This window comes from Gadus macrocephalus, chromosome 4 (assembly GCF_031168955.1).
Source record: "Gadus macrocephalus chromosome 4, ASM3116895v1".
NCBI classification, from domain to species: Eukaryota; Metazoa; Chordata; class Actinopteri; order Gadiformes; family Gadidae; genus Gadus; species Gadus macrocephalus.
This window is the reverse complement of record NC_082385.1, coordinates 21,157,322-21,180,011: the sequence shown is the minus strand read 5'-3', so window position 1 is coordinate 21,180,011 and position 22,690 is coordinate 21,157,322. Positions and strand designations below refer to the sequence as shown.

The 22,690-nt window shown below is 42.8% G+C and overlaps 1 protein-coding gene and 1 long non-coding RNA gene across 3 annotated transcripts in view; both read left to right on the top strand.

Moving 5' to 3' along the window:
* Positions 1-22,690, top strand: part of mgat5 (alpha-1,6-mannosylglycoprotein 6-beta-N-acetylglucosaminyltransferase) — a 136,918-nt gene that overhangs the window by 26,264 nt on the left and 87,964 nt on the right. For both annotated transcript variants that reach the window (XM_060048883.1, XM_060048884.1), the window contains exon 3: positions 7,399-7,569. In XM_060048883.1, coding sequence (XP_059904866.1) covers positions 7,399-7,569 — 171 coding nt within the window. The remainder of the gene's footprint in view (positions 1-7,398; positions 7,570-22,690) is intronic.
* LOC132456342 (uncharacterized) lies at positions 14,471-16,372 on the top strand. Its single transcript, XR_009525439.1, has 2 exons — positions 14,471-15,440; positions 15,493-16,372. It is a non-coding gene; the product is annotated as an uncharacterized LOC132456342 (long non-coding RNA).

The window sequence follows — 22,690 nt, the reverse complement described above, 5'->3', positions numbered from 1 at the left end:
ACCCCTTTCTCTGTGGTAGCTCAATTTGGATGGTCACGTATCCATCTATGAAATTGGGGCAAGGCAGTATTCACTCAGTGACCAGGGTGACTCCTGAAATGAGAGATATCTCGCCGCCGCTGAGATTGACAGGCAAGTTGGATTCTCCAAACTGATCAGGGACGAGAATGTATCAGAAATGGCTAGGTGCGGGTGTGCAGTAATCGGGCACAGTTGGCACAATCGGATGGCTATGGCTTTTATAACAAATTACACTCGTAGTATAGCCCTGCAATCTGACCTAGAGCAGTGGTTCCCTGCCTTTGACTTTATTGGGGGTCAAGCAGCAAAGCTGCGAGACACCCATTCTTATTCTATATTTCCCTATCATTATTGTTATCATTATCCTGCCATGGGAGTCTATGGCTGCCCATAGAACGACTTGGTAAAAAAATTTGCACACTGATTCAGGACAGTCTCATAATCCCTCACAGCAATTTTGGGGTTGCTAGCTCAAGAGCTCTAGCACCACCAACAGGTCGAAGTTGGACATGCATTCATGTTTAGAACTTTTGACCCAATGATCCAATTTCACAAACAAGGTATCATCGGAATCCTTGGGCCAAGCCGAGTTCAATGCACCCTATCATTTTCCACCATGATGGATTTTCCACCATCTTGGTTTTTATTAAAAACCTTCAAAATGTATTTCCTATCCTAACATCTCCTTTGTCCAATCTTCTCGAAACCTGGCACAATTGATCTGCAGAACATGCTTCACAAAATGTATCGAATGGATTTTTCAACTTCAAAACCGTTTGGTGCGACAGCCAATCAAATTTGACCACGAATCCACCAAACAGGAAGCCAGCCAATTTCACTCATCAAACACTCAACACATCAAATTTGGTGACCTTTGACCTCTAGGGAGCGCTGTTATTAATGAAGATGTGTTTTAACTCCTCTCTCTTCACATGAGTATATTTCAGACTTATTTTCAATGTCTGGTGATGCTGTCAGACCTCCCCATATTGCTGATAAATTATTTCTCATGGAAACTTCATAATTTGGCCTCCATGTTGAAAGTTGTCAAAATCAATAGTACATATCCACAGGCCACAAATTCTGTCCAATCTTCATGAAACTTGCCATATTTGATCTTCGGACCAAGCTGACAAAATGTGTAAAATTTGTAAAATAGCTTTTTGAAATTCAAAACCGTTTGGCCGTGACAGCCAATCAAACTTGACGGTGATGCCGCCAAACAGGAAGTAAGCCCATTTCTCAGCAACTCTTTAACATATCATAACCAAACTTGGTACATAGACTCATGACACCTTTGACCCCCTTTGGTGACCCTTTTGACATTGTTAGCAGCAAGACTATTCCAGCCATTAGAAAAGCAACTTCAATGTATTATTGGCAAATAACCATTTGCCAATAGCTTATATTGTAAGTGAAATCACTGAGACAGTCATCAACTAACCAATTATGTCTGTCAACCAAAATTTGTTCATGGAGTCTGCTTGGCCCCCTCATTGCTGCTTGCAGATATATTTATCATTAAGACCTTTATCAAAAATAGATCAATACACATGCAGTGGCATAGCAAAGAGTGAAAGTGACCCGTATATGGTGCTTATCAGTGTGAATTTACATTTAATCTGAACAGTGTGTGTGTTTAACAAATTGGAATGTAATCGAAAATGACTTATGGAATGCACAAAGCAACATTATTTTGGGAAATATAACAAGCCAATGTGCTATTTATACTGAATGATTATAATACCTACACTTTCAATAATCAATAGAATTTGTTATATTATTGTCCAATTGTTTTCATCCCATTTGCAACCTGCAGTACTACCGCTCGTACCACCGTTGAAATAAACTGATTTATGGCACATGTTTAGAAATAGCTCGGGCTCATGGAACCAGACTAAACGCTGCAGACGGGCCTGTTCAACGTGTAGCTTAGAAATTTAGCACATGTTTAGACCTAGCTTGGGCTCATTGAACACGGCTACAAGCTGCAGACAGGGCTATTCAACTTGCCTTGAAGTAATTTTCCTTAATTTTTCCTTAATTCCTTAACGCCTCTTATATGAAAACTTGCGTTATGGAAGATAATGGTGTGCTTCGTTTAATCTCTTTTCCGGCAACTATAGCCTAACTACCCGGATAGACCAGCCCTACCCTGGAGGTTGTTGGTTTTCGTTACACAGGCCAAACAACAAGGATTGCATCTGTCTTTATAGTCTCCTGATCTCCTGTTACGGTTCTTGCTCACTGCCCCATCAAACAACAACACCCAACCTTAAAATGTTGGCTGAAACCGGTTCAACCTGTTTGCCAATGAAAAAAAACCGCCAGCGGTTTGTATAGATATCGGTGTGGCCTCGCTGTAGAACCAGACAAACCTGGCCAGCTCATGATTCATCTGCTCTGCAGATCGGTCTGACCTCACTACCTTACAACATTTTTTTCTGCCCGGTCAGAAAAAAACAGACCAATCACTACCGGTTATCTAAGATGAGGCTAGTTAAATACAATGATGGCGCAGAGGTGCAAACAACAACAGAGATGGCGCCTGCAGATTTTGATTCTGGTTTCAGGACAGTGTTGAACTAACACAATGGGATATTTTCACATTTTCTTTTTATGGACGACTGGACTTAAAGCTTTTGTTTCTAGAAAGCTGTCATTATTTCGTGGCTCAGTGCTGCATCGGCCGTTGCTCTGATTGGTTGTAGGCCTATCCAATTGCTTCCAGAGGCATTTTGCGACGCCAGGCTAAGGCTGCCCTTGGCTGGGCAGCAATTGATTTCCACAAATGGGAGCGGCCTGACTTACAACGCCAGCAAATCAGAGGTATGCTGTTTCTCTCTTTGCTCATGCTGAATACAGTTGGAAGGAAAGCGTTTTATTTAACTTTGTTTTTCTGTTCATCTTTTAACCTCATTATTCAGTCTAATTCAGGAAAAACTGTTTTGATGGTTACGTCGATTGCTCCACACTGTTTTCTGATCAGTGCTGATTGGTTCCTTCAAATCGTTGAGCTCTTTTGGAAGAGGCTCTCAACGGGCCGAAGGCCAAGCCGTTCTGCAGAGAGGAACCATGTGAACATTTGGATCAGGGGGGGCTCAGGAGGGTGCGGCCCCCAGCAGGCGAGGCACACCGCCCAATGTTGGCATTCGTTGCCATTCGTTTGTTGGTTATTTTGAATTTTTTCAGGTGGTGTGCAAGCAGATTAATTCAACTATAAATCATTGGTTTGCCTATGTATGCCTATCTATGAAAATAACACAAATTATTTAACAATTGGATGGACAGCCTGCGTGCCTTTCTTTTAAATTCTCTTTGAATAGTTGTGCCTCCCCTCCCTCCAGGCATGGTTCAATTCTTCACCTGACAGCAGTGCAGTGAGCCAGTGGTCCAGGTCGGACACTGGACAGGGCCTGTTCCCGGTACCATGGCCCACGTAGCTCTCACTGGCTTAATGGCTAACAAAACTAAAGGGAGATGCCTCCATATGGACATGGCTCATCGCTACTTCCATCATGTCGTGACTATTCTAGGTCATATGGAGCGTTTCAAATGGCTTACCTTCTGTAGTCCATGTCGCCAAACAGCGCTGGTCAGCATAGAAGTATGGATTAGGATCCAGACCATCTGGCCTGTCCTGGGATTGTATTTAAAATGTCTTGTTGGCTCAGATTAGAAGCTATTGAAAAACATCTCATAAATCCCACGTGTGTGTGTGTGTGTGTGTGTGTGTGTGTGTGTGTGTGTGTGTGTGTGTGTGTGTGTGTGTGTGTGTGTGTGTGTGTGTGTGTGTGTGTGTGTGTGTGTGTCATTTTAGACATGCTTCAAAGCGCAGGAAGAGATTAGGCCACCATGCGACAGTTGATATGATACAGGTGGTTACATCACTGAATTATCATATATGTTTAGTTAAATTAAGGGGGTGAGGTTATTAAGACACATTAATTCTGTTGTGTTAGGATATAGTGGTAACTCATTGAAGTAGCTCTTACTGTGTGTTTATATCCAACAGTTCATCCTACAACTTATATTACTACAGCCTCATGTCCACTCCAGCAATGTTATCCAATGTGTGTTATCCAGTGCTATTTTCAAATGCATTCTTGGTGCTACCTCTCGAGTTGGGCCATTTTCATTACTCGTTGCCAGACCCTACAGCTTTCTAGATGTGGGTCTAGATTTCCAGGCTAAGCCGATACTGCTTTTGCTCCCTCAATTTACATCATAAAATGACACAATGATGATCACAAATGTTACAAGTCTCATTTAATAAAAGGACAAATAAAACTTTTATTAAACTGTGAATCATGGCGCAAAAAAAAAAAACGGCGAAAAAAAACTGCCGATACACGTAAAACGCTATTATCGGCCGGCCGATATATATCGGTCGATCCCTAGTTCATTTTTATGTTGCTCAACTTTGGGCAGAACCCCATATCTGTTCCTACGTAAATGTGTAGGCCTACATAATGTTCTACTATTGAGGACATAACAGATATTTATTTTGTGCCCTTTATTATAAAAAAACGCCATAAACTGAGCACTTGACAAGAAAACATTGGGTTATTATAGGCTTCAACACCACCACTAAAGCCCTATGAAACAATATCAAATAACATAGCCTCGATACATCTTACGGGCATATAGGTGAACACAATATACATAAGGGCTTATTTTAGTGTTACATACTGTAACCCTTGTTTAGATACCTGGTGAAAATGTCTTTGTGTGTATGTATTTGTGCTTGGACTTGACATATTTCCCCGGGGATCTTGAGCTACAAGCTTCATGTTAGCATGTTTCCTTCAAATGCTTGGTGCGGTTGGCACTTGGCAGTTGAGTTAAGGACAGTGGAAAAAAAATTGCTGGCCAGGGAACGGTGTACTCGTATTCACCCCCTTAGTTTCAATGAGTACGAAGTAATGGGAATACCTCCATCCCTCAAAAGATAGCTTTGGCTGCTTCTCGCTTGCCATGATTGCTCTTCAAGCTACCAGCCTGTGTCACATCACATACCTTGTGGAATGAGAGCTCTTGAAGGGAGTATTCATACTTTGCACGTGACGTCACGACGACTGGCTGGCGGGCAAGTACAACGTTCTCTAGCAACTTAGTAACCTAATCAAGGATCTGCCAGGACGTCACCAGTTCTACCATGCAAAACTAAAATTGGTATTTTAAGGTGAAAACGATATGCCAGATAGTTGCTGTGCAATTGGATTTACTAACCGCCGAGGAGTGAAGCCGGGGTTATCTTTTTACCCCATCCGAAAAGGAGAAAACAATTATTATTGTCTCCATGATTAGAATTTGCCATCAGTAATATATATTGTTCAATTACATATTATAATTACGATTATTTCAAATTGAAAATAACCCTCCCTCTGCCGTCATAGGGATTGTCAGTGTTGCCAGATTGGGCGAGAAATCTGGCCCAACCTGGCAACACTGGCGGAGGCGTCGCTAAACTATCCTAAGAAGTTTTGTTTCAGAGTGCAGCAAAAAGCTCCGCTGCCCTGGAACTTCAGAAATGCTTGAGAAAATGTAACTTGTGAGGACGCTACCGCATTACTTGGTCAATAAAAGAGCTACTTAAGATGTTATTTGATTCAGAAAAAGCTATTTGTTGATCGTTTTGCGGATAGCTAGATAGTCACTCACCTTTGCTTTGATTATGAAGATATTCCTGTTTTTCACCTCCCATACGACAACGTTGTTAACCCATCCACTCTTGAAAAAAAGTTTGCTATCCACACTTTTGTAGGCTTTCATTTTTTGTGCGGTATAAGGTGACAGATTCTCTGTAAGATAAATGTAAATATGTCCAAACTCCAAGTTTGGTCGAGACGTTGCCAACTTCAAAGCACATCAGCGGGTGCTGTGTATGGATCACAAGTTCCGAGTATGTTTATCATTTCTTGATATCTAATTTGAACATTTATGGTCTAAATAGTTGATTGATTATTGTAGTAGGCCTATTGGAAATCTGCAAGGCTGCAATTCCCCTGGCTGGCCGCTGTTCGTCGCCATTTTGTCAGCGTTTGTTGCCCTCCAGGTAGCCATGGTAGTCAAGTGACTTCAAAGTATGAATTGCGTGCTAGCTGCGCACCTGCGTGCTTGCGCAATAGCAGACTGCCTGAGAAGGCAGTGTCGCTATCAAATCTGTCTCCTTGGGAAATGTAACGTTGTGCCGATGGGTCAAGATTAATTGCTCTGAACTTTATCCATATTGGGCAATAGGGGGAACTATAGCAATCAACATATTCCCTGGCCACTTTCATCTCCGGTCATGATCGTTTCTTGCTATTTTTCTCTCCTCATGATGAACAAATGCTCCTAAGGATCCCATCATCTGTATCAACATGGCCGCCAGATGGCCAAATAAGCCCAATCAACTTTAGGTGCTGAAAGGCATGTGAATTTAGGGAAATCGTCGCCCAACCTGGTGTACTTTAGGAAACCAAGATTAAGATGGCTAAAGTTAATCCAAATAGTACAACTGGGAGCGATTCTAAAACTTTTAACACGCATGCTTCTTAACCCCTTTGACATACGGTCATATCCGTTGTATGCTATGCATCGAAAGACCCAGGCTGAGGCTATTTTAATGTTATCGAGTGCTAAGAGTTCAAGTTTAAAACCAGTGAAGAAATAGGTCTGCATTCGGCTTGGCCCCTGATAAACGATGAACCTTTTAATTATTATTATAGGGCTTGTAAATGGTGAATGGACTGCATATAGAGCTTTTTCTGTAACCAGCGGCCACCCAAGGTGCTTTAGAATATTGCCTCACAATCACCCATTCATACACACATTCACACAACGACGGCGGCGTCAGCCATGCAAGGCGACGGCCAGCTCATCGGGAGCAGTTAGGGTTAGGTGCCTTGCTCAGGGACACCTCGACACTCGAACTAGCAACATTGCGGTTACCAGCCAACCCGCTCTACCTCCTGAGCTACTGCCGCCCACATACATCGTAAAATAACAATGCCTGCCTAAATTTTGAAGGTATAGAAGCATAGGGAATAGGAATGTTAATGATAACGGTTGAAGTAAGTGTTAAAAGTGCAGGGTAATTGTTGTAATATTATAATAATAATATAATTATTATATCATTGTGGGTAGTGTACCATCGCTGTGTTTGAAACTGCTCCAGCGTTTCTCATGCGAGACGTGGCGAAACAAAGTTTGGATAAGCCTTATATTTTAATTTATTTAGAATTTTACAATGTGACAACTCTCTTGTGCTCTCTCCAAATGGAGCATTATCGCCATAAAAAATCCCATGATGCATTCTGAAGAAATATAATCTTAGCCAGCAGTTATTTGTGGTCCATGTTTGAGGGCTTTGTGGGTGACCTTCCCCTCCAGACCTGAAGAAGACCCTGGCCGTGCTGCTGGACAACATCATGCTCCGGCTGGGCAAGCTGGAGTCCAAGGTGGACAACATCTACAACGGCACAGGGGGGAACCTGACCAACGGCACCGGGGCCGTCACAGCCGCGCCCAGCGCTACCAACGCAGAGAAGGTCAACGTCGCCGGTGGGTGCCATTTTAGTAGCTCACTATGCTTTGTGGTTCTTGTTAGTTATCTAAAGATTTCAAAATGAGATTACGTTCACTGGAGCATTGATCTGAACAAAACGTACCTTTCATTTCCCTAGTTGTTGGCTTGTTGAGTATTTTTCATTCTTTCTTTCATATTTTCCATTTTGTCTTTTAAAGAATGGCATTGAACATCCCTCTCGGTCCACGACAGCAAACGTATCATACCCCTCTGCATATGGACACATTATAAAAATGGGATCCTCTCTGGTCATCTCAAAACTAGTATAGTTGAAATTACTGGTGTGCAGGTCATGGTATAATAATTTAATACACGATTGAAAAGAATCATTCCTTATTCTGATGTAGCATGGCTCAGGTATGTAATCCAATACAAATGTAACAAGTAGTTATTAAGAATTAGCACACTGCACATTGAATCCAACCCCTTCAAATCATGTCTTATTTTGTGAACCTCTTGTGAAACACTTACAACAAAATAACACTCTTCTTTTCTCCACTCATTCATTAAACCCCCATTCCCAGTAATAATAATACCAGGTCACGCTCTGATCCCCTCATTCCTGCTCATTGATTTTGGTGCCATGCCCGACGTGGATGATGAATTTAGCCCTGCTGAGAGAACGAGGTGTTTTGATTTTGGGGAATAGGGGATTTAGTTTTCAGCGCCGATACATTGGGGGCGCCTTGGCTGTGATGCATTGAATTTATTAGAATCTCGCTCAGCCCAACCCGATTGAGGTGAAAGTCAATGTGTTGCATACAGAGAAAATCCTCTCCCTAATGACCTTTAATAGAAAGTACTGCTCCATGTTCTCTGCTGTTTGTGAGTCATCGCCTCAGGGTCACAAGTCGGCTCTCAGCTGTCACATGAAAGCCCCAGGAAGGGACCCAGCCAGGGCTCTTGATAATCACTGCGGTCATGGATCATCACATTGTCCTTGTACTCGCTAGGCACAGAAAGTGGCTGGAAAGCACGTCTTCTTTTGATGTATTTGAACTAATTAATCCCCTAGTGGTGTCCATCAAATTAAATTGCTGACAGTACCACTCGTTGAATAACGTTCATCTCCTCGAGCTGGTCTTCTTATGAAGACAAAGCCAGTGAATAAACGAAATGTGCAACTCACCGAGTGGTTAGTGGTGTACGTTGATGTTCCTAATCAAGTATCGTAAATACAGTTTCTGTCGTCTTTTATTTGGAGTTTCGTAAATCCCTTTGAAACGGAAGCCGAACCGGAAGCGGAAATTGTCTTTTCACTCGGTTCTCTGTATCAACAGTAGGGCTAGAAACGAGCGAAAAAACTACAACCACCCCCCCTTTCTGTTTCCGGTCAACGAGCAATGAGTCTTCCAACAGAAATCAATGGATTTACAAAATGCCAAATAAAACCCGACAAACTGTATTTCGCTACCATACTTTTCGCTACCATTTTATTTTACTATCCATGTTAGAAAGAAGAAGGAATAATACCTCAGATTGCACTTTGTTTTGTTTAAATTATTTTTTTGAATATTTACTAGGCCTAAAGGAAGCAGGATTATTACCTAATTTTTCACTTTATTTTGTTTTTACACATTTAAAGATTTTATTTAAAGTCACATTTGTCTTGTTATCTTTTTTGTTGTTAATCCGAAAATGATCCGACCCGTGGCTTTGGGAGAGAGGGTCACTTTTAGGGATGGGCACTGTTATTCGAATATACAAAATGACGTGGGTATTCGACTTTAGCTGTAGCGGATTTTTTTGAATTTTTGCCTAAGGTTAATTAAATATATTCATTAGCTACATTAATTACATATTGTTCATTAAACTTGTATACTAATGCCATTTAATAATTGGAATAATTGGCTATACCGGCAACCTCTGTTCCAGCGGAGAGAGTCTTTTCCACAGCGGGCTTGATTGTAAATCGCCTCCGCACCCACCTATCCCCCGAGCACGTAGATATGCTTTTTTTTTTTAACAAGAATGAGTCATGCAGTAGGTGGGCTTATGTGTTATGTTAACTGGAAATGTTTTAGACATACTGTATTTCCGTCTTACACATAATATATTTTTGTTGTTCTTTTATATGTGCATCATGCGTAATGCAAGGCAGGCCCATGCGCTGCAAGTGGAGTTCTGTTGATATCCACCGGTACTTTTTTTTCCCTCTAAAATGCTCAACAAATTGAATTTGACTTCCTCATTTATTTGACTAATAGATGGACAACAAATACATTTGTTTAGTGAAGGCCAGATCACGGAAGAGCTTCAGGCTACATTATGAGTGCGCTACACTTTTTTTTTTTGTGTAGTTTGGTTAACCGGTCTCTCCAATTTCTTTTTTTATAGAATATTCAAATATTGATATGCCTTCAAATGCCCATCCCTAGTCGCTATCGGCATCAATCCAAAGGAGTAAGGGGTGTTGTACCCCATCCTGCCTCTGTTCCTCTGTCCCGGCCGTCCACCAGGGAGTAATGGGTGCTGAACCCCATTATTTTCCGCCGTTGGTTACTCAGAACTGCTTTTGATTTTTAAGTATGCCATTGCAAGAGAATGGGAAGCAAGAAGCAAATAATCCTCCAAAAAGAATAGGAAGTCAACAAACTCGGTATAGATATATATAGATAAGAGATAAGCAATAATAGAGATATTGAGAAAGATATATAGATATATAAAGGTAGATAAATGTATACTGTATGTATACAAACCACTTCTTGAAGTCAATAAGATTTATTACCCATCAAATCAATAAGTACCATCCCGAACCCTTCCCCTTCCATGTAGCGTGTGACATGACACCATGTCAATGCTACATACAATCACCCTACTCAAGGCATTTTAGAGAACCTGCCAATCTGGAAACCTCATAATTAGAGGTTTTTGTAGAAGTATTTCACCCACAGGGCTCTACACTAACTTTTTTTTTCCGGAGCACTCGAGCCCCTAAGTTAAAGAATTTAGGAGCACAGGAAAAAAAATGGGGGCACAATAGGTTGTTGTTTAGAACATTTATTAGCGTGCAGAAATTGCACACACCAACAGCACCAACTTACTAAAGCAATATTGAGACAAATAAATAGACAAGATTACATTTAGGCTACACAAAACAGCACCAATTTCAGCTTCCACCGTACCAGGGTTATTGGGCTGGGTGCGATTTATATAGAAATCGGGAAAGCGAGAATAACTAGTGGACTCGATGTGTTTCACCACAGCATCGCGTTTCAGATTAGGATTCCCCGTTCTACACAGAGAGGAGCCTGCCATTGCCGATGGGGATTCCTTACAAAATGTACAGACTTGGCATCATAAACTAGCCACCCGAAATCCTTCAACCAGTCGGGGGTTGAATTTGTAGACTTTATCGACTACAGTAACAGCATTAACTTTCTCCACGTAGTCTATTCATAATATTGTAATGACCACGGAAAAGGCAGTGAATGAAGCATTGATTAGACAGCGATTTAGATACCTAATAAACCTTTGGAACAGACGAGACTGGTAACCATAGCAACGTAGGTAAACAAACCCCCCGTGCTACGGCCATCCGGAGGCAAACAGCTTTTGGCCGTGATATTGTATATACAATACAATTATATTATATACTATTCTATATAGAGCTCGGGGAGTCGCAAACGGCAACAATCACTTTCTCCTCCATGCTGCGGTTCACCCCGGACTGCACTGCAGGGAACGGTTTGCCTGTTGAAAACTGATTGGCTGTTACGTTACGCACGTCACTCAGTGGCCACGCGGTTGAACGCTGATTGGCTGTCATCACGCGAATGTCACGGCAAAGTTTAAATATTTCAACTCGAGCAAAAGTGGCGTGCTGCAAATCCATCTGAAATCCACGTGAACGCGCTCGCCCGTGCCGGGCAAAAGTGTCGCGCTGCAAATGGAATCGCTGCTTTGTATGGAATCGTTTCGCCCCTTCGCGTTTGGTGTGAATGCACAGTATAGTGCGCTGTGGAGAAGTCACTCGCACGCGTGCTCCTGTTTTGTTTTTCTCGTTCGCATGCCGAAATATTCACTCGCGAGTGAATTTGCGAGTGAAATGGGCGCACTGTAGAGCCCTGTTCACCCAAAACAAACATTGCCTTAAGTGGCAATCATAACATGAAAATCTTCATGATTGATACCTTAAAGGTCCCATGGCATGCTACTTTATGGATGCTTTTATATAGGTGTTAGTGGGCCCCTAATACAGTACTTGAAGACGTTTAACTGTACGTCCACACCAGAAGCGACCAAAGCGTCATAAAGTTTTGCTGCGAATATTTCTGTTCGCTTTGGTCGCTCAAGTCGCTCATGACGTACAATTCAAAAGTGCCTGCCGGTGTTCCCCGGGATCCACGCAAGCGAAGAGCGTCTACATTCCGATTGCCTGTCAGTGGTTTGCTGCTGAAACGCGTCATAGTAATTTGCATTAAGTTCAACAGTTTTACATTTTTTTGGACGCTCTGGTCGCTCAACTTTGGCCGCTGGTCGCTTTGGTCGCTCTTGCCCATAGAAAGTGAATGACTTCCGGCGATTTGGTAGCTCAATTCGCTTCTGGTGTGGACGTACAGTAAGAAATGCTGTCTTGGTGCCGAATTACAGCCACTACGAGCCATTCCCACAATGAGCTTTCCACAAACGTGCCATTTTTTTAGAGGCAGGTGAAGGTGGGGGGGGGGTATGGCCCTGAACAGCTTGCGGCCACAGTACCATGCGCTCGTGTGTGGCGAAGCGCACAGAGCTTTAGGCCGTGTTCTGTAAATATTCTAGAGCACCCTTGGGTGCTCTGGCGGGAGTCCTGGAGCTCTATGTCTAAATGATATAATATTATGCATAGATAACTATCATATATAGTGTGCCTCCAGACAATATTATTAATCTCAAACGACTGCGTCGGGTACTCCGATGTCTGTTTCTTCCACATCCTTCATTCATTCAGAATCCTTCATGTTGCACCAAACTGCATGGTGTATGTTGTTTTTGGCGATTTTAGACTTTTGACCACTGTGCTTTGAAGTGAGTGGATTAACCTATTCATATTTTACTACAGATTAGTGGGTCACAGACCCGCAGTGGCATGATTGTTTTCAACATGCATCTGGGGAAAAATTAAGATGAATTGCAAATTTTTCTGCGTGTGTGTGTGTGCAAATCCCCTTCATCATCAATCATCTTTTTCTTATCGACAAAACCCAAATGTACCCCCACCCCCAACCCCCTATCATATTGATTGAATGGGCAGCCTAAGAACAATTAGTTTGAAATGGGTTTTTGTTCTTCATGATATTACAAGGTCACTCAAACTGCAGAGGGAAACATTTCCAGTACAGCAGTTGAAACAATAGCAGGAATGCATCCAGGCCAGTCTTAAGCCTGTGAGTCATGGCTGTTCTCCCCACTTCTTCCCTTCCCCTGTCATTTGTTGCTCAAAGGTCCGATTTTATCTAAAGATGAATCTGCGTTCATCTTTAGACGGCTTCTGCCTTATTTCTGAGCATTTTCTGGCCAATCAGGTTGTCTCTTCCCTGTGAAGTTCACACAAAACATCTGGCATGTCAATCCCAGGTGTGCCGTGAATGCCCATGTGGTTTCTTTTTGGACGATTTTGGAATCGGTCTGTGTAGCAATGTCTCCTTCTTCACGCTCACCTAGATGTCTTTACTGGACCCCTCCAATGACCTGGACACAGGGTCTCTCCAGTCTGTGGGCCTTTCTCAATACCATGAATGCAAAGAAAGGATTTGTGTTCTCGTGGGAATGTACTTGCTAGTCGTTCTTGGAAGAATGCAAGGTCAAGAGCACACAGAACGCTGTTGACAGTTTGAGATGTGTTCCTACTTGTATTGTGCACTGCAACGAAGCCGCATGCAGTCCTCAAAAATAAAAACCAGACTATAACACCCGATACAATTGAAGCTTAATTACTCCTCAGCTCTACACCGAAATGTATTGTCTATTCATAATAGGGCTGCAACCAACAATTATTTTAATTATCGATGAATCGGTCGATTATTTTTCAGATTAATCAATGAATCTGAAAAATTCATTGATTGAGAGAGGTGGCGGAAGAATAGATATCTTGTTTCCCTTTACTTTATAACACAACATTAGCGGGATCTCTGGAGGAAAAGTAATACTTAAAACCTTAGCTTAGTTCAGGGGTTTTCAAAGTGTGAGAGTGAGCCCCCCCTCAGAGAAAAAAATTCAGCTGAGCCCCCCCCCCCCAATTTTTTATTTCTAAATACCTGTGTTTTGAAAGCTATTTTAATTATTTTACACATTTCAAACATCTCCGATCATAATTGTAAAACATTTGGAACATATTTTTGAAACATTTGAAACAAATTTAACATATTTTTTAAACATATTTCTGAAACATTACAACATATTTTTGCGTTTTTAAACACAATTTAACAACTTTATCTAAGCATGTTTTAGCTTAACCTTTTTTAAATACATTTGAACATCTTAATCTGTGTAAACTGCCAGTTTACAGATTCATTCAGGGTCCCCGACTCTGAATTTTCTGAGTCGAATCAGATCTGCCTTTTCACTCCAGAGATTCGACTATTCGGCGGGGTTTGTTTACCGGCGTTGCTATGGTGACCTAAATTATTATAGGCAACTGAAAACGACGCCGGTTTGAAACTAAAACTGTGATTCTGAAAAAAGTATAAATGCTATCAAAATTCCGTTTCGATAGTATTGAAGATACAAGTGTGTAGATTTGTTTAATGGTTTGCACGAAGATAAACGGTTCAAAATTGATTTAGTTATGTTACTTCTACAGTTGAAGTACGTCTTTCAGGGGTTTTTTCGGGTTTATTTTTTCTCACGTCGCACCCCCCCTGAAGAACTCTGGCGCCCCCCACAGTTTGAAAACCACTGGCTTAGTTGTTTGTTTACGTTCGCTGTACAGCGCCGCGCCAATCAACTGTGACTGGCTTGCTGCAGAGCGTGAGCGTCTTGGGAATACCCGGTCAATATAATGGATATAATATGGACACATATGACAATCAATATTCGGTATTTGTTATGGATTTATTGTACAAATTCCCTGAAAAGATGCACGTTCCAGGATGAATTGAAAAGCTCCCGTAAGGGCTGAGATGGCAGAGAACAGCTGATTTGGAACGGAGCAGCAGCTGTTCGCTTTCACAGGGAAAAACTAAGGAACTTCAACCTACTTAGGCCTACTAATTAACGTTCAAAAGCTATTAAATCTTCAACAAAATATGCAGAAACGGTCAAAATCGGTTCAGGGAGTATATAGGGATTATTAATGTTGTTTTTGTTGGTGTTTTTTTCTGGAACGAGTATTCGAATATTCGCTCGGAAAAACCAACGAGTATTCGAAGCCTGAAAAATGGCATTCGGGCCAGCCCTAGACTCAACGAATCAATGACAAATTCGTTGCCAACGCTTTTTGTAATCGATTTTCATCGATTTAATCAATTTGTTGTTGCAGCCCTAATTTATAATATACATTACATTATATCAATCACAAAATAGCAACAGTCCCCTTTCATACTGCTTCTGTTCTTTAAACAGTGGTTTGCCTGCTTTTCCTCCGTGGTCTGCTCCACTAGCTGCAGTGGGCGGTGGTCTGTGGGGGCGGGCTCTGTGAGCGTTACTGACCAATATCATCCCACTGCAGACACAAATGGGCATTCTCGTGTGGTGGGGGTTCCCGTTTAAGCAGACTGGAACGCCTCCTTCTTACTCTTCGTCGCCTTTCTTGCTGAACTGGATTAAAATGTCAAAGTGTACTACTCAAAAACCATGTAAATAGTGTTGTAAATAAAATTCCAAAGCTTTTCAAATCTTATTTGGAAAATAACTTCACATGGCATTCGTAGTGTTGATCAGCAGTGAAATAGTCCGCCGAAGAAGTTGACGTCACTTAGCAACCGAAGACGCTGGGGTTGACAAGTTACCGGACTACTACCCATGCAAGTGAACGGAGCGTTCCACGGCATTGAGAAGACCCGTGTAATAAAGGCCTATAATATTTCTGTTTATGGCATCGATTTCTCCTCAGATTAGGCCAATAAAGCAATGATAACAAAAACCAAAAAAACACAAACGCTCGATCAAAGGCCCGGCCCGACCCGGCTCAAGGATAGTGTTGGGAAATATCGGCGGGTCGGGTCAATCAAAAATCCTCATTGTTTGACATGAATTGGCTAAACAAATGACCACTTTAGCATATTTATACACAATTCAAATTGTGGAAGGAATTATTTCCATTGGTCATTCTCACCGGGGACATTAAGAAATTTCGCTCTTCCTCATTTTTTTCCCGGGTCAACGATCGGTAATAACCGGACAACCGAAACTCTGCTATAAACCGACCTTACTTTCACTGTCAACACCGAACCCGATTTTCTCAAACAGAAGTTTCAAAATAAGATCTAGTAGTAAGTACGAGTAGCATAGAACTAACGTTAGCCAAGTGGGGGCTCCATGATTGCTAAATCGAATGAGAGGTAAAATTGCCATTAACGAAGGAAAGCATAGTATGCCATGCGACTGCTTCGCAGTATACCTTGCGAAACCCAGTATACCTTGCGAAACACAGTACACCTTTCGAAACCAAGTATACCTTTCGAAACACCTCGTGATTGGTCGATGAAACGCCACCAGGAACGCCTGTTTCATGGATTATAGCAAGCAAAAAAAAAACGTTCTTGTGTCATGACGGAAACGCCCAAGCCTGCAGATAGAACCTTCTCTTACTGACCGGCTGGCTAGCTCGCCACGCAGGCGCTAATGGAGCATCTAAACTCTGAGAAGATTGACTTTTTTCAATACACCATAAATTCCCGTAAAACTGCCTATATTGAAAATCGACACTTGATATCTCGCCTAAATAATGATCAGAAGTGAATTTAGTGATGTAATAGCATACGGAAATTTGTAAAAGGTGTTTGGCCCCTTGCCGCTCCACACTTGAATGCTGAAATGAAGGCTTGAATATCTGTGATGCCAAGTTCACACAAGGCACACCAACCCATGCACCCTGGCTCACATAGGCGACAACAAAACAACCCCCGGGAACTTAACAGTTCTTTGCAAAATGCGTGTAACTTGTGTATTGCGACGCAAGGAAGCATGGATGCAAAACAGTGGCGAGGCAAGTCCATCAGGCCGCTGGAAGCAAAGCGTGTCCATAGGCCAGGCTGACCTCTCTAGCCATTGAGTTTGCATTCAAGTTAAGCGAGACTGTCACAAAAGACACTATGAAACGACAAAAGTGTAACCGAGACCTAAGAGTCGTGGACTTCATCTTAAGTAATATGAATAGGCAAAATAAATCTCGCTCCTCTCTCGCTCGCTCGCTCCCTCCCTGCGGTCGTAGTTCAGTTGATTACAGCTAATATGTCGCTCTACCGCGCACAAGAAGCAGTTTTCGTAGCGTAGCAAAATGGCTGAGGCACAGATGAGTTTCGCCCAGGATTTTCATAAATCACACACCATTCATTAAGTAGTGATCCACTGCACGTAGTTCAGCTCAAAAAAACAGTTTTACCTCTGGTGAGAGGGGTATGCGTGAGGCAAGCATGGCTATCAGGGTGACCTAAGGACAGCTCCATGTGCCTTCCAGTTTGTTTATTGTTTTGGTGAGTGTTTTTATGCCAGCAGGACCTCTTGTGGAAGAGATATGTTTCTCAGAGCCTAGTGGGAGAGAGAGAGACTCCACAGAGAGAGAGAGACTACACACACACACACACACACACACACACACACACACACACACACACACACACACCTCCCCAACTAAACCCCTACTTCCCCAAACAATCAGTCTTCAAATGTGAAGTTGATAGTGATACACTTCCTCTTAAGATTACACTAAACTGAGTTTCAGATTGTGACTGATCATATTAATATCACCCCACTGTGGTTGTTGAGAATTGAAGGACGTTTGCGGATGATATATGAGATTAGGTGGATTGCTCGTTCCACAGCGGGACTCTTGTAAGGAGTAGCTTAGGCAGAGATTGATGTTATGGGTCCTCAAGAAGTTTCAGGTGCAAACAGGTTTAGGAATCACAAATGTGTGTGGTATCTGCATGTAACCAAAATGCAACCAAATATAAGTACATAAATGAGCTGGCTTCAACAGGGAAATAATAAATGATTTACAATGCTCCGAATGAGCGCATGTGTAATGGCCGTGATCCGAATGCAATCGCGGCTGCGACGTGAATGCACAGTAAAGTTGCGCAACACTTGAATAGGTGGAACTTATTGACCCAACATTAACATATAAGTGAACTGTACTGTTCTTACTTTTTGTATATACATAAATATCAATATAAATATCAAAGAATGACTCACTTGGTCAAGAACGCACACATACACTTGCTCCATGTTACGTGGTGGAACAAACTAGAATAATCCGCGACTGAGCGTCAATGTTTACCAAATGGAAAAGGACCACACCTAGTGGTAAGGGAGCATTACTATCTGCCTGACGGAATGACCACATCAGACAAATTCATAGGGGAATTCAGAACAGTGGTTGTTAAAATAATAATAAATGCATTACTTCAAGATATGACCAGGGCTCCAGAGTGCGCCTAATTTGGGCGCACATGCGCCTAGAATTCGGGGTAGTGCGACCAAATATTTTATTTGGGCGCACCGGTGCGACTGAAAATGTATCTGGTATAATTATAATTATTTATTTTTATTACAGAGCAGTCTATTCATAATATTGTAATGACCACGGAAGAGGCAGTGAATGAAGTATTGATTAGACAGCGATTTATTAGATACCTAATAAACCATTGGAACACGCAAGACCTGTAACAATAGCAACGCCGGTAAACAAACCCGCAAAGCCCAATCCAGGGGTCTGTACTACGAAACTCGATTAGAGGGTTAGCGAGGTATGTTGAGCTGAAAGCCTGGGTTAGCTGTACCATGAAAGTCGATCTCTTTTAGCGTCGCTGTATCACCATGGTGACTTACGCTCGCAACCAAACCTGGTCGGGAGCAGCTTTTCAGCGAGTCTACCCGGAGATCGGCTACTTATATCGGCGTGCGCAGCTTCCTAGCCCCTCCTCCGATAATGGCGTCACCATTTGTGGGTGTTCCCATGGACCTCGGCACACTTATCGACGTACAGGCGTCTCTCCGGAGACAGCAGTCTCCTGAGGGGCTTTTATTTTTTATAGCGTCTGTATGTCACGTCCTCTTCCTGTCGCGTTTCTGTTCGCGACGATGTCTGTGATGGAACACGATTCACAGGTGGGTTTCACTGTGGTTCTTACCTGGTCACACAAGTCCTTTAATGGAAGCTCCCCCACCTTCCCCCTGCTTCCTTCATTTGGCGGAAGTTTAGCTGACTGCTAAACACCACTGTCCTCCCCATATTTTCCCCATACTGTGTCTATTTATGATGTTATCCTGCACTACACAACCTCATTGGACGCCTTGTGTTCCCAAGCCCCTAGATCACCTTTACTCCCCCCCATCTTCCTCTGCCTCGCTTCTGTCCATCCATCATGTGTCTAGTTAGTACAGTGTTTTATTTACACACATTAAAATGTATTCAAGACTCATTCCAATAATTTCTATGTCGTCACATCTGTAACCACTCCAGAAAATCACGGATGAGGGGGAAACGGTGCCAGTACTGGCACTAAAACCACAGGCCTGGTGAGGGAGTAATTTCAAATGAAAGCGATCCATCCAGGGCGGTAAAGACGGTGTGTGTAGACTAGGGATGCACCGATCCGCTTTTTTCACCTCCGATACCGATACCTGAGGTTTAGTATCGGCCGATACCGATCCGATACCGATATAGAAAAACAGCGCGAAATTATGGCTACAAACTGTAAGTTTCATTGAGGGGATTGTGGTATTAAAGCTAGAAGGTTTAGTACCACCCCTCGGGACATTTACTTTGCATATGTTGCATGTAGCCGTGGAGCTTGCTGGCTTAGGTAAAGTGAAATAGCTCCAGATAGCAGATCCTTTTGCTCGCTCCATTTTGCAATCACTGTAGGCTCCGCACGGCGTGTTGCTTGTTTATGACGTCACTCACAGCGCACAGCATAGAAACTGAATAGATCAGCCAATAGATAGATACACTTTTATTAATCCCGTGAGAACATTTTCGTGGGAAATTCAATTATCAAAGCAGCAAGGTAGTAGGAATAGGATTCAAGTATGTACATAAACGTAAAAAAAAAAAAAAGATTATTATTTTTTTTTAAATATGGATCGGCCCATTTGTCACCGATACCCGATCTAGAAATGTCTTCAATATCGGTACCGATACCGATACAAATATCGGATCGGTGCATCCGTAGACCCAGTTCCATCACAGGGATGTTTGGAAGTGTATTTTTACGTCAGCGCTACACAGATGGAGCTCCATCCCCTTTTTCTGTGCTCGTAGATATGCACAGGAGGAACGTGCACTGTCCTTTTTACTTTATTCTGCCCAGAAAGGGAGGCAGATGTGGGAGGAAGGATAGGATGGAGAAAAGGAGCAGGAGTGAGGTATGATGGAGAGGAGGAGGAGGGAGGGAGAGTGAGGGAGGGGGGTAGGATGGGAGAGATGGGGGAGGCAGGGAGAGTGAGGTAGGATTGAGTGGAGGAGAAGGAAGAGGATGAGGAGGGGGTAGGATGGAGTGGAGGAGGAAGAGAAAGAGGGATAGCCAGAGAGATTAGGGGATGAAGGAGAGCACAAAGGAGGGAATCAGTGTGTAGAGGAACATGAGGCCTAACCTGAAGCAGATGTAGCACATCAAGTGTAGCAATGACTGTAAGTAATGATGGAGGGAGAGAGAGGGGACACTGGGCCTCGACCATCCCACTTAAAAGTGGGGTTGGATCTCATAGCCCTGTGTATGCGAGCTCAGTCAATTGAGACCAGATTAATTTGGAAACTCTATCTTTCCTCTCTCTCTGTCTCCGTCTCTGGCTGTGACTCTCTCGGTCTCTTTCTCTCGTCTCTCTGTCTCTCTCTCTCTGCCTCACTCTCTCTCTCCCCCTCACATCAGTGCTTCTGCATGGCTGATGTCACTCCATCTATCTCTCTTCTCACGCTTGTCTTTCTTTATCGCTCTCCCTGTCTTTCACCATCTTGCTCTCTCCCACTCTCCGTGGGAGACATCTTGCTCTTGTTCAATGTCTCGGCCTCTCCCATGCTCTCACTCTTACACTCTAACTCTTTCTCTCTGTCACACTTTGTTTACATCTGCTGTGTAGCGAACCCTCTAAATCGGAGTCATTCATGATCTCTCTCTCTCTACTCCCCCTCTGTCTTGCTCTTACTCTGCCTCCCACACCTATTGCATTACTCTGTCTTGCTCTATACCTCTCTCTTGAGTTGGTTGGATTATGCACAGTTGTGCTCATCGCCTCGGTTGGCGTGTCGGTGAAGTGAGAGGCGGAGAGCTGCGTTCAGAGTCTACTGTTTGTAGAGGAGTATCGGGTCTCTACAATCTTTGCCCGACTGTGCATTGAAATAAGTTTCTGTTGGAGCAGTCCACCCGGTTAGCCCTGTTAATAAGCCCCAGTGACGAGGGGATTCAAAACTAGGTTCCTGTCTCTTTTCCATGGACACCCCTAATCTCCCTTCCCCATATGCCTGCTGCTCACCAAACTCTGGGCTGCCTAAGGGTAGCTAACGTCATATCTATTTGGATCGGGACATTCAATTAGATAATAATGTTAAACAATCATTCTTCTGTGATATTGTCGCGCCAATCGCACACACAGACTTTAAAAGGGAGCAGTAGTATGATGGGATTATTAGATTATTTTATATTTTCAATGAAATGTGCACGCTTTTAAAAGTGTTTATCCACGTTTAACTGCATTGCTTGCAATTGATGTAACTCCCCTACTCCTCCTTGTGTATTGGCAATCTAGACTAACAATGACTGGACAATATGAACATGAAGACGATCGCCCAACCCTAGTACATACCAGAGGTCAGTGGATGGTTGGCCTACGTGTGGCTGAGTGCTGACAAACCATCCAAATCCTGTCTGTCTGTCTCTTAAATAATAAAGTATATGGTCAATTAAGATTGAATACGTTGGACTTAAAAATGAAAGTCTCTAATCATTTCAAGGGCATATTTCTTACATCATAATCAATTTAGACTAAGAAAATGGGTATTGCGTTGATATTTATTTTGTAGTCATAGTCACCACCTCAAAGACTATCAATGGTAATGCTATTGCCTAGCGATGAAGGGAGGTTTTTCTAGATCTATAGAGCGCTCCACAGTGTCTTGGAAGGGGCAGAGCCTTGGGAGTTATCCTCCCATCTGTGGCCTGTGGTAATTGAGTGTATGCGTTTATCCAATTCACAGAATGACACAGGGTTGACTACTTAATGAATAGGAATTGAAGTGTATATAGATATAGAGTGTGTGTGTGTGTGTGTCAGTGGAGGCTTCTCCATTGAGGAGAGGGAGGAAGATCCTCCTTATCATTGTTGAGAATAAAAAATGTAGATTGCCCAGACTACTGTAATGAATTAATGCCCTTAAATATGACTACTTTAATGCCTTGGAATATATAATGTTCGTTTCCCTGGGTAAAGGGACATTAGCCCCCCCCTATCGCCTTTTGACAATTACTTCAGGGAGGAAGGTCCTCCCTCAGTCTCCGTTGACTCCCATTCATTTCCCAGAAAGTACTGGCGGCCGGTGAATAACATGGGTTTCAATGGGAGAGAGGAGGAAAGTCCTCCTCTGAGTGGGTGTGACCTTACAGGCGTCTGATTCGCGCAAATATCTAGTCGCGCTGCGCTATGAACCAATCAGCAGGATCCCTGACTGGTGAGCAGTGTTGCCAGATTGGGCAGATTTCCCACCAAATTGGGCTACTTTTAACCGCTTTAGGCTGGGAAAATTATCATTGGTCGGGAAATTTACCCAATCTGGCAACGCTGTCGATAACAAACAAACCCGCTCTGCCTGCACATTGCCGCTCAGTCTAGTGACGCAAAGCAGGTGAAATCATCTGAAGGATAACGAGATTCTAACATTTGCGAATAAAGTGTACAATGGAAACATTGGAAACGGAGGACATTGTTCATGTTTAATTACACAAAGCATTCCATTCATTG